Below are 12,278 nucleotides of genomic sequence, written 5' to 3'. Positions count from 1 at the left end.
TTCCAACCCCGTTTTTAACGATCACAATCAGTTGCCACTGGCAACCCTTGTCCCCGTCACCGCGTAGGGTTTTTGTTCTTTTTTCATTCCTTTTTTTGTTTATTCAATTTTACCGTTCCTTTTATATCCGCTATTACGCCCCATACACGTACGTACGTACCTATACAGTACATGACTAGGTATTCCACATTCTCGAGATCAGCCAGCCAGACTAGCTGGAGTCTGTCGCGCCACTTGGCATCGTCCTCCGCAATGCAAGATGATGACTCATGTCTTTCTCAATTTTTCGATATCTCGTCCGGACGCACTTTACGTGTACAATTCCGAGACGGATTGTAATAAAATTTCTATGAATTTCAACGCTAACGTTGCAGAATATTTTAATATAAAAAGAACGTGATAAAAAGGTGAAGAAAAACTTGTTAGTCATACATGACCATTCATCTTTCACGTCCGATGGAAATTTACTATATTGGTAATGGTAAAACTTCTCCGTATAATCTTTATATCGGTTCGTTTTCCCTTTTCTATTTTTTTCCCACCCCCTCGGCTCGACAGGGTCGACCTGGGAGTCGACTCGTAACAAATGGACGGTCCCTTCCTACTTTTCTTCCTTTTTTTTTTTTTCCTTTTGTGATCTCATGTGTTACTCCGAACGTATCAACTCGAGCAGTAATCATTCGCGAACGTAACGTACAACTAATTTGCAATTTCGTATCGAAAACGAATATTTTTAGACACGAAAGAATTAGAAAAAAACTTAACGATATCTAATGCAGTTTTACGATTGCTGATAATTTTGTTCCCAATTGCGGTAGAAACTATTCTAATTTTTCAAGCAAATTCGACGTTTGTCCAAGACCGTATAGCCTCCGATGTTGATATTCTGATGTATTTTGAGGCGAGAAATTTGAATTTGCAAACTATAAATCGATTACCCGAATATAGCGATATTGGAATTGAATATATCCTAGGTACCTGCAGTTGACAGTTGACATTATAAACCAATTTCAGTTGTCGCTGCCGCAGCAAGGCTTTTAATTAACACGCGTGCGGATTACGCTGCCGTACCATATTGGCGTTGGGTTTGTGCTGCTGCTGCTGCAGCTTCTGCGGGAAAAGCTAACGAATTATTGTTCCAGTTGTGTATCGCTGAATTTATTCAGATGATGCGCCGTTACAATTTCGCATATCGTATCGCCGCTGTCCACCTACCACTACACGCTGTTCTTTTATTGTTATTCGTTCACGGCGATGCTTTAATACGTGTATAATTTAATTATCAAAATCCATAGTCAGCTTCTGCTCCACTTTACGTGCTCGTAATACCGAAAATTTTCATTTCGTTCAATTAAAATTATTAAATTAAACTCAACTTCCTTGACATAAATTATTATACGTCACGTTTCACATCTCTCGACTTGGAAAATGGAATGAAATAACGAATTTTGGACGCACGGATACAAAAATTTGCCCCCGCGTACGTTTGACGTGTGCGGAGACAAGAGAAATCGAAAATTTCGGGGTATGGATACATCTTCGATGGTCCCATGGGCGTTGGTGTAGCCAATTTTCTTTATCGCGGTTATATTCTGGGAGGGCCCCAGCCCTTAGAGGGTAGAAATAGGTAGGTCGGTCGGTTGTTGGTCGGACTGCGTTCGACGTTGGAAAGCGTCTAGTACCACCGACGAAATTGGATTCGAACTTTCTTCCTCCTATCAAGTAACTCCAATCAGTATTGGTTATCGCGATACCCGAGAACGTTTTAGTAGTTTCTCGAATTTGAGTATAACTCAGTTGTATTATAACGGAACGAACGAACGAAATTTCGTTCAACTGTAACGCGTACTACTCCCCCTGTTATTCCGTAATAATTCTAGCGATGTTTTCAGGTGGAGGAAATTCGTGAAATGATAGACAAGATCCAGACGAATGTTGAGGAAGTCAAGAAGAAACACAGTGCCATCCTGTCGGCGCCGCAGACAGATGAAAGTGAGTAAAAAAATTCCATCTGTTAATTTGAAAGATAAAAACAAAATTCTTCATGGTTCGCTATCTGAAGTTTCTCGTTGATAAGATATGCTCGAAACTTCAATCCCCGGTGTTATTTTCTACACGGACTATATCGTCTGAATGCCAGACTGTATAGTACTTATAATTAATTGGCGAATCAACGATCCCTTACAAAGTTCTATGCCCTCACTTTATGCCCACACATCCTTATTAAATGTCTCTGCAATGCTATCGACGTGCAATTCACCTTATAGTATAACCTGTGTATGCGTCCACTGATCTCTTACATACCTACAAACTCAAACACCTGTGTACACCGAATAACTTTTCTCTGCTGCTAATGTCCGCTACTAGTTGTGTAATATTGATGCGACCTCGGATGCGACTAGACGTTTCGTCATTCCTCCCCGCATACATACGTGTACAGCGTATGCAAGCGTCATTCATGTCTCTTTTTACCACGCTTTATCACCTCGCCTTCTTGTCGGTCCATTTATTTGTCTGTTCGATAAAAATTTTCGGATCGATTTTAATCGAGCAGATAATTGGCAATTATATTTTTACGTAGGCGAGTTTCTTTACTAAATTTTTTTTTTTCTACTCTATTCACGAGGAATATAAATTCGAGATGGAGGAAGATCTTGTTGCACTTTTGGGGTGGATTCAAATCTCGAAATTTCGTCCCCTTCGATTTTCATCCATCACGTTTTGCTCGCTGGTCTCTCGGCAAGCTGAGAGTGCAGCGCAGCGGTTGCTTTTACACTTTTAAACCCCGTGTATCCATATTATATGCGGGCGTACACGGCACGTATGTGCACACATTTATTGTGTACGTGTATATCTATAATATATGTTACCTATACTTTCATATATCGCGCACGGTCGTCTCGCTTTTCGCGTTCTTTTCAGCTATTCACGTCCCGCCGTCTCGTAACTTCTTGAACCGTTTCTGTTCGCCTCCTTTTTCCACCGGCACTATTACCAAAACCCCCTTGAATCACGCCTCACCTGCAGACTTCGAAGCTTCCGCGACCGAAACCCCCTTGAAAACCACTTCTATGGCATAGAAAATTTTATTCAATAGCTTAACGCGGACCCACGCCAGATTGAAACACCTCATCCTCATCTTTTCTTACTTCCCTCACTTCGCCGTCTCGCACACACATGCAGAGGGTATGACGTCGACGCGATCGACTATTTTATATTAAAATAGATTCGTTGAGATTAAAATTTCATTAGAATCTTTGAGAATTCGTCGTCGATTCACATTTCCAATATCAGTTTCGTGCAGATCTGGTTTCTTTTTTATCTCGTTATTCTCGCTTCTCTCTTCACCATTTTCATCTAATTCCAGCTCTAATGTACAAACATATAGTACGTATAATACATGACGTACGCGAGGACACTTCGTTTAAAAAGAATTACGAGCTACTACTACTCCGTTACAAGAGGTTTCAGGGTTGGGGGTGAACAGTAATCGGCCTTGTCCCGGTTAGTGACGGGTCTCGGCTTTCGCGTTCTGGGTTGATGTCGGGGCTCGCATATATCGTCATCTGACTTACGTTTTGCCGTCGATGTAATTCAATAGGAATCCTTTTTTCCCTCTTTTCATTTATCTTCTCTCAATTTTTGATCGGAAATAAAAACTCGATGAAAAAACAATATTGTAGATCATGTGATCTGATATCTTGATCCCTGTTTCTCGCGTATAAGTTACCCCAACAAGTTGGTACATCCGATCTAAATCGCATCACGTATTTTTCGGATTCATATAAACGACGTGGATTTAGTGAAATTTAATTCAGTCAATTTTGAGCTTCTCGTTTCGGTTTATCACATTACAGCGATTACTATAATCTCAAAATCGGTGCTAACACATTACCAAATTCAAGTGTATAGTTAATTCACTCCACGTATATAATAATCTCTTGCTATACACCTGTAAACCTCGTTATACGAACCACTTGTCGTGTATTGTCACATCGTTAATTAATTATCATATGAGTAAAAAGTTAATTTATACCCATCCCACCTGCTATCATTTTCAATTTTCATCTTTATTTTCTTCGTTACTCAGACTCCCTCGCCGAGTTGAAATTCATGCGTGAGGATTAAAAATTTAAACGAACCGCCCTGAAATTCTTCTTCGTATTTGCGGTACTTTTATCAAGGGCATATACATGTACGGAATTTGAAAGCTTCGGTGTTTCGTATTTATGCGTTTATAATTTTTGCATACGTCACACATGCAACGGATCAAAGGGTTACCATGGGATCCTTTTTAACGAGAGTAACATGATTTATTTATAACTCCAGACTACTCGCACATCACGTGATATTCGTACAGGTATTTTTATGAATAAATAAAAGTTTCAGTCGAGTTGTCCAATTAAAACGTGACCCCGGATGATTTTTATATAGAGAGATATCAAAAGAAGATAGAATAATAAAAGAATTAGGGTTGTTTCTGGATGTGAAACTTTTCTTCTCATGCGAACCTCATTCCTGACGTATCAGAAACTTTGTTCATTCGTTTCTTTAGTTTATTTATCTATTTTTAATTATTTTCTCTTCTCTTCGACATGCAACGTAAGGTCAGTCTCTCTGTAAAAATTTATTCTATCTGGTTACATTATGGATACGCAACCGTTGAAATCAAAATCATCATCGAAATCTTATTGTGGCGATGCGATCATCATCGCGTATTTACACGAACTTTCGCAGTGTAATCTGACGCATCGTATTATAAGGCTTCGATTTACGTTCACTAATTTACTTTGATGCCATACACACGTACATAATGCTCGAATAACCGGAGAAGTCGGTGTAATACCTAAATATTTCATGTACTACATGCACGTAATTTTGTTCAAGGGTGATATGACGAAAGGAAGCAACAAAAAATGAGAAAAAAATTCGTTCGGTCGAGCTTTTGATCATTGAAGCTTTCGCGGCGATAAAAAAAAAAAAAAAAAGCTCCTCTTATTCAAAGGAAAAATATGTAATGTACTTCAATTGCAAGTACACATATACGTATTTGGAAAATCGTTACGATCGTAATATCGTAATCGCGTGTGGGTACGATTAATTTGAAGGGAAAATACATTTCTTCTTCAGTTTTTCTATTTCACTACTCGCTGTGAATCGGACGTGACGTGACACAGAGCACAGGATCCTTTTTCCAAATCTCTGTGATTTATCCCACACATCCGCTTGCACCTCTCTCAGGGACGTCGAAGTCCCGGGGAAATATTGATCTATCTTACCGGTTTACGTCGGTCTTTGCTACGTCTTCTGTACATACACACGTGTTCTAAGTACGTATATATATATATATATATCATATACATATATGTTTGCATATATACTTTTACATACACGTGTGTGACGTACATACGTGTACACACATGATCGACGGCCTGACCGTGTAGAAGGACGCCACGCGGATGTGTAGTAAAATTATAAGTTTCATTTTTCAACCACATATGCAACGGTATATGCGAAACGATGTACGGCAGCGTAGCAGCTATGGTGAGAATTATTAGGAATATTTTTTAAGTCATTTTTCATTGAATTTTTTGCCGTGCTACCGATAGAGGTATTACAGTACATGGTTGCGTTGTTGCACCTGTATCGCGTGTGTTAATCAACTTTATAATCTGCACGTAATATTACACATTTTATTCCTTTAGCAAGGAAATGGGCCGCGGATTAGCTGTAGAAATAACTACTCGTGCACCAGGAAACTACACAACTACTAATTGGAAACGTGTCTCCTCCTAACTTGAGCAACTCCAATCCCGTAGATTTACTCTTCTCTCAAAGTCCTGTGTATAGACTTATACATATATATGAGAAAATTACTTAATATATATATATATACACGTCTATATACACATTGGTATATATGTACGGCATACTAAGAGATTGGGAAAAAGTTAATTATATTATATTTTATACTCGAGCGTACGTAGCTGCAGATGCTTCGCTAAACTTATATACAGTGTATATTTCATATTTATAAAAAGAAACTTTATCCTCGTAGCTGCATAATTACAATTGTTTCTAATCCTCGAGTTAATGCTACGGGGAAACACGTTTAAGAAATGGACAATTAATTGTAAATGGAAATATGCGTACGTGTATGCATTCTTAAATTGCAGCATTGCACGCGCACCGCGTTTGATTTTATTCGTCGTTTGAATTTTTGTCCCGTAATTACTTTTTAATGTCACATTATTATATTTGTCACGCATGCGAATAGTTTTTTCTAGGCAATCTTCGATTTTTTCTCGTCGAAATATCTCAATTTTTCTGCTCTGATAAGTGGGAAATTGGCGATAACTCGATCAATGTCATAGATAGCTCAATCAAGGGGTACCCCTTTGGCGCAATGACATAGACCGCCGAGAGGAGAGCAAATAGAAAAATTGATTGAGATGTGGCAAAGAAGTACATCGTCTAATTTTTATTATGCTGGAACTGGAGTCAGCGTAGCCAGCAGCGTAGCGCTTTGTTGTGAGACGTCACCTTGGGAGCTGAGCAGAGGTGACGCCCCAAAACAAACCGCTCGCCCGTGGGGCTACCTGACTCCAGCTAAGCTCGGGTTTGCTGGAGAATTGAGAAATTCGAATATTTCGCTCCATGCATAGATGCGACGAAGCAAAGTGGGTCTACGACTAAAACCACTCGATATGTCTTGTAATTTTTCTGCTCCCAACAACAAATGATCGATGATTACTCGATCGATTGCATGAGTAGATGATTTTGGCTTTCAGATTTGGATTTCGGAGCTGTTTATACATGAGATTACTCTTGAAGGACCAAAAAAAATTCGATTTTTGAACAAAAATTAAATCATTTTTTCGAATGGGTTTAATATGCTTTTCTTACGTATTTTGACCTCAGAAATCCGAATCTGAAAGAAAAATTTATCTATCTCTAAAATTGAGCGAGTGATCGCGAATTTTCAGCTTTTTGGGGTCAAAAATAAAAAAATTATTTCATAGTCTATCTTGATGTAATTTGAGCTCAGGAATCCGAATCCGGAAGAAAAATTGATCTACTTGCAAAAATGACTGAGTTATCCTAATTTTTTCGCATTTTTTGGCATAAATTTGAGGATATCTCGAAGGGAAAAAATTGTAGCTCAATTTGGACAACGGATTCGTGTTCCTGAGGTCAAAATACATAAGAAAAGTGCCATACGATCAATTTTAAAAAATAAAAATTTTTGGCCAAAATTTGAAAAAATCGTAAGGGGTACCCCTTGGAAAAATCTCAAATTTTGACCAAAATTTTTTATTTTTTAAAATTGATCGTATGGCACTTTTCTTATGTATTTTGACCCCAGGAACACGAATCCGTTGTCCAAATTGAGCTACGATTTTTTCCTATCGAGATATCTCAATTTTTCTGCCACAAAAAGTGAAAAATTGGCGATAACTCGATCAATTTTAGAGATAGACCAATTTAACTTCCGGATTCGGGTTCCTGAGATCAAAACACATAAGAATAGCATTTAAAATAAAATATTTTTTTTTGGTCGAAAATCGACCAAATTTCAAGGGGTACTTTGGATTTGGATCCCTTTAGATTTTCTCGATTTTTGGATCAAAATGGATTGTAGGGCACTTTTCTTGCGTATTTTGACCTCAGGAACACGAATCCGTTGGGTAAATTGAGCTACGAATTTTTCCCTTCAAGATATCTCAATTTTTCTGTTTCGAAAAGTGAAAAATCGGCGATAACTCGATCAATTTCACAGATAAATTTGGATATCATGCGCTGAATTCTACGTTCACTTGTAATTCTTTTTCTTGTACCCGAATCACCTGATTGCATCTCTCCTCCGTATTCTACCACGTTTTCGATGTCGTCAGTCGACGACGTTATTTTCGTTGTTCCGAACGGAAACTGTACGTATCCTGCCGACGTATACCTACCTTCACAATGCTGCGGTTCTTGTACAATCGCTGCAGCGCTTGTTACTTGCATAGAACATCTACCGTATTATCTTGCAAATCGTAAAACGCTTTTGTCTGAAAGGTGTCATCGTCAGCACCGTATACATTACATCACTCTCCATAATTGTTCGCACAACTATAGAGGCCACGTGTACATGCTATCACATACCTGCGTATACGTACCAAGATTTTTACTAAAATTGGAACGATCGTTTGTTCGCCCTCTCTAAATTTCCTCTTTGGTTTTTCGACACGTTGAGTTTGCTCGAATATGCACGTACGTAGCTCGTGTACATAATCCATATATATATATATATATATCGAAATCCGTCTGGGGGGATACTTTGGTTCACCACAAGCTATACCGTCGTTAATCTTTGTGGCAAGACAGTTCATGCCTATGTACTATTATACACCTCTATATATTCATGTGATATACACCTCATACTTCTTCAGAGAAATTTTCAAGCACATCACGCGATACGAGGCCGCATATACGACCGACTCGCGTACATACGTGTCAACGCCCGTGTATATTTTCTCTGAAAACAGCTAGACCGGCTTAAGGATGCTCAAAGTAGGCACTTTGCACGGATTAACCCATTAAAACAGGCTATGAATAATTGTTAACTACGTTTTGTCTCTGATTTTCTTTTTGACTCATCGATGCAATTTCTTTTATCGTCTGCGAACCGAAAAACCGGACGCGGAAAATGAAATATTTTATACAGGGGGGCTTAGGGGGTAGGGGGATTAGGGATGGAGTATACCGCAAAAGTAATTCCGCTTTTAGTATAGGCACTCTATACCTGAGTCGGTGGTATGTAATAATAGTATATAGGTAATCCTGGACGACCAGCATTTGCTCTTATCGTCTTTGCGGGTGCCTCGGGGACGTGCGTTTTGCTCACCTCGGAGCTAACAAACGTATAGCGATAAGATTTTCCTGCCGAAACGAATTACACGTGTGTCTCTGTGTGTAACTTTGAACCTGCGACCACTTCGATACTCGACACGCACCCCGTTGAAACAAACCACAGAAAAAAATAAATAAAAGAAAATAAAAGAAAAAAAGAAATAGGTAAAAAAGAGGGAAAGAAAATCACCCCCGGGGTAACTAAACTTTCAACACTTGACTAGGTTGTACGTAAATTCGTTTTCAACTTTCATTTCTGGTACGGGGAAAAAAATTTCAGACAAAATACGCCGTGTAACAATTCGAAATTTCGTCATTTCATTAGATTCGATTACCTCTTATCCCGGGATATCGAAGGAGCCTATAATATTTAATATTCTCCTGCCTTCGAGCTTTTCGCTGCGGGGTGATCTTTCGTTGCCGCCATTTTTGATGCTGCGCCAGGATTGGCCCGTGTGTCAGGGGGTGGTTTTGGGAGGGTGAAGAGGATTCGGCTAGCTATCTTTTGGGGACAGAATTGTTGGAATTACCTCACTTTTGTGAACGACTATTTCCCTCCCTCCCTCCCTTCTCTCTCTCTCTCTTGCACTCTTTACCTATATTATATATTTGCCATCCTCTTAACCATTTTTCCGTAACGCGCAAGCCCCAGCAGCCTCTCTCGTACATCCACCTTTTTCTCGTTCTTTTCCGCACACAGCCGCATTTCGGCCTCCTTATATTCTCACACCGTCGGAAAAAATGACGACAAGGACTTGTACATGGATATACGTATACGCGTGTGTATATATAAATATCATACATAGGGGTATATTCTTCTTTATTTTTTCGACGTTTTGCTTTTCTTCGCCCCTTCTTCTTCCCTCTCTCTCCCTTATTCCAAACGACCATACGAAATTACCTCGGGGCAAAAGACGACTTTACCGGATGGTTATATAGCCCAGGGGCGGATCTGCCCCCATTCCTCATATATATACACACACACACAGACACACACGCGGATATACCTGTACCTATTTCGAGCTCTACACTCCCTTCTCCTTCTCCATTCGAGCCGCGACGATGGCGAAACTCTTAGCAAAGCCCTTTTGGGACTTAGGCAAATAGACCTCGGGATCACGGCCTCCCCTCACACCCCTTTCTCCGCAGAGCAGTACGAACGTAGATTCAACTAACAACTCATGTGATTACATCATCCACTAGTTGTTGTATCCACATCTACGTAGGTATATGTACACCTTGAATCCAGTTGTGTTTTCCAGACAGCTGCTCCAAAGACAAACAGCTTCCGTACGACTTTATTATAATGTACAACGTTTATTCATATTATCCCTAACCCGATCATCCATCGTCATTCTAATTACTCCAAACGATCGTTAATTATCTTCCCTTTTTTTGCTTCTGATTACAGGTGAGTGCAGATCATGATTTTCAATTTTCGTAAAGACTCTGAACAGGTAAAAAAAAAAAAAATAAAATAGCGAACGAATGACGAAAAAAATTCGATCAACCGACGTATGTATGAAGTTATTATACATCATACGTGTAATTATCACACTCGTAATGAGTAAAAAAAAATCACCGCGCATCGAGATTGATTTTTTTTTCTCTTTTCTCTTCGCACATACACACGTCTGTATAAAATTCGAACGATCGCGTGTACTTGACTAACACATTTTTTTTTTTACTCATATTTACGTGCGGTACTTGTGAACGATATAATGAGCGACGAGTGCTGACGTAGGTGGTTCTCCAGAAGCTTTATATTCTTCGACGTATGCGGTACTTGCGATGTCGGCACATAGGGAGACCGCACGTTCACATTTTCCTCCCTCTTCGCGTCTCTCTATTTTTCTCTCCTGTAATTGCTCCCGTGTAATAAGGTGTACGAGACGAGATATTTATTGGAATTCGAACCACCGCGTTGCTCCTGGCGCTTGAGATGCTCGATTATATGCGTTGATTACCACCACGTAAGATGTTTATAGTGCAGTGTGTCCTGAAATATCTATAAATACTTCATACACACGTCGCCGGATACCTGTACGATGCACGTCTAATTAACGGTTGTGTACGCGGGTAATAACCTGCTTAGATATTTCCGCGAGTTTCTTAGCGCGAACATCGTTCGCGATAAGGTAATGGATACGGGGTACCGTGGAAAGTTTTCCAAAAGGTCACGGAATAAATTATAACCGCGTCTCGATATCTCGGGGATGTGTGTAGGCGTTATTAAAACAGAATCGGTGACCGACTCTCCGCTGCATTACACCCCCGAGACTTTCGAGAGAGTCGAGGCGTCGGGGGTGGTATTTCTACAATGAGGTAAATTCAACTTCACCATTCGCCGCGTTCCATCGATGATAATAATTTGAACGCTCATGCATCTCGATAATTGGCTGCTCAAGAGTTCCTCGCGATATCTGCATAAAAAATATGATCCTCGCGAATCTCCCGAGGTATACGATTTCTCGTTAAATTTTAACAGTGAATTAAGATTGGAAATCTGCAGTATTCTTTCGAGCTGCTTTTCCACCATTTTTTTCTTGACTTTTTCGTACAGCGTTCTCGTCTTTTTTTCCATCCCATTTTTTTTTTATCCTTCCAATCGATCTTTTCAACGCAGAATATTTCATACAATAGACGAGACTTCACGCGCAACGTTATCAACCCTATAAGCGCGTGTCACCCTTCAGAAACAAGAAGCAATTTTCTCTAATCTAATACGCTATGCGTTATACACGAACAAAAGAAATCCTCGATGCACCCCCTTGCGGTATCAAGTTTGAAAAGAAAAGAAAAAAATCAGATTACAACAAAAAAAAAAATAGCAAATTACTATTTACATATTTTGGTTGTTAATTTTCTTTTCTCTCTCTTACGAACCGTGATCCGCGGTGACGGAAATACGAGGGCTGGGATGGGGGGTTGGGGGTAGATCACGTTTGGTCGCGGGTAGAATGTCGTACAGGTAGGTGTACCCATATATTTGGAGGGATATGTGTGTTCCGGTAACGACGACGAGGGGCTGGTGACCTTGAGGACGGCCGGGGCTCGCCTTTGGCTGCTCTGTGCTCTGGCTCTGGTTCTGGCTCTGGCTCTAGGGGTCTGGATTTCCCGCTATTGATCCCCGCCCTCGCTGCCACCCCCGCTGCCTCCGGCCAGGAAGCTACGTACGTCGTTCCCGTTAACCCACCGGTTCTCCTTCCTCGGTTTTATTTCTCTTTTTCTTTTTTTTTTTCTTTTTTTTGTTCCATTTCTTTCTCTTCCTTCTGTTCTCTTTCTTTTCCCTGCTTTTTACGTTTCTTCGCTCTTCTTCCTCTTTCTCTCACACTTTTTTTTACTCCCTTTCCTATAGTTAGTCGTCTTCCCCCTTCCGTGTA

The 12,278-nt window shown here is 40.0% G+C and overlaps 1 protein-coding gene across 8 annotated transcripts in view; it reads left to right on the top strand.

Moving 5' to 3' along the window:
• LOC105688770 (syntaxin-1A) overlaps nucleotides 1-12,278 on the top strand; it is a 64,707-nt gene that overhangs the window by 9,428 nt on the left and 43,001 nt on the right. For all 8 annotated transcript variants that reach the window (XM_048654483.1, XM_048654489.1, XM_048654487.1 and 5 more), the window contains exon 3: nucleotides 1,893-1,992. In XM_048654483.1, coding sequence (XP_048510440.1) covers nucleotides 1,893-1,992 — 100 coding nt within the window. The remainder of the gene's footprint in view (nucleotides 1-1,892; nucleotides 1,993-12,278) is intronic.

The sequence above is a fragment of the Athalia rosae genome, chromosome 4 (genome assembly GCF_917208135.1).
Source record: "Athalia rosae chromosome 4, iyAthRosa1.1, whole genome shotgun sequence".
Taxonomy (NCBI): Eukaryota; Metazoa; Arthropoda; class Insecta; order Hymenoptera; family Athaliidae; genus Athalia; species Athalia rosae.
This window is presented reverse-complemented; position numbering and strand designations above follow the sequence as displayed.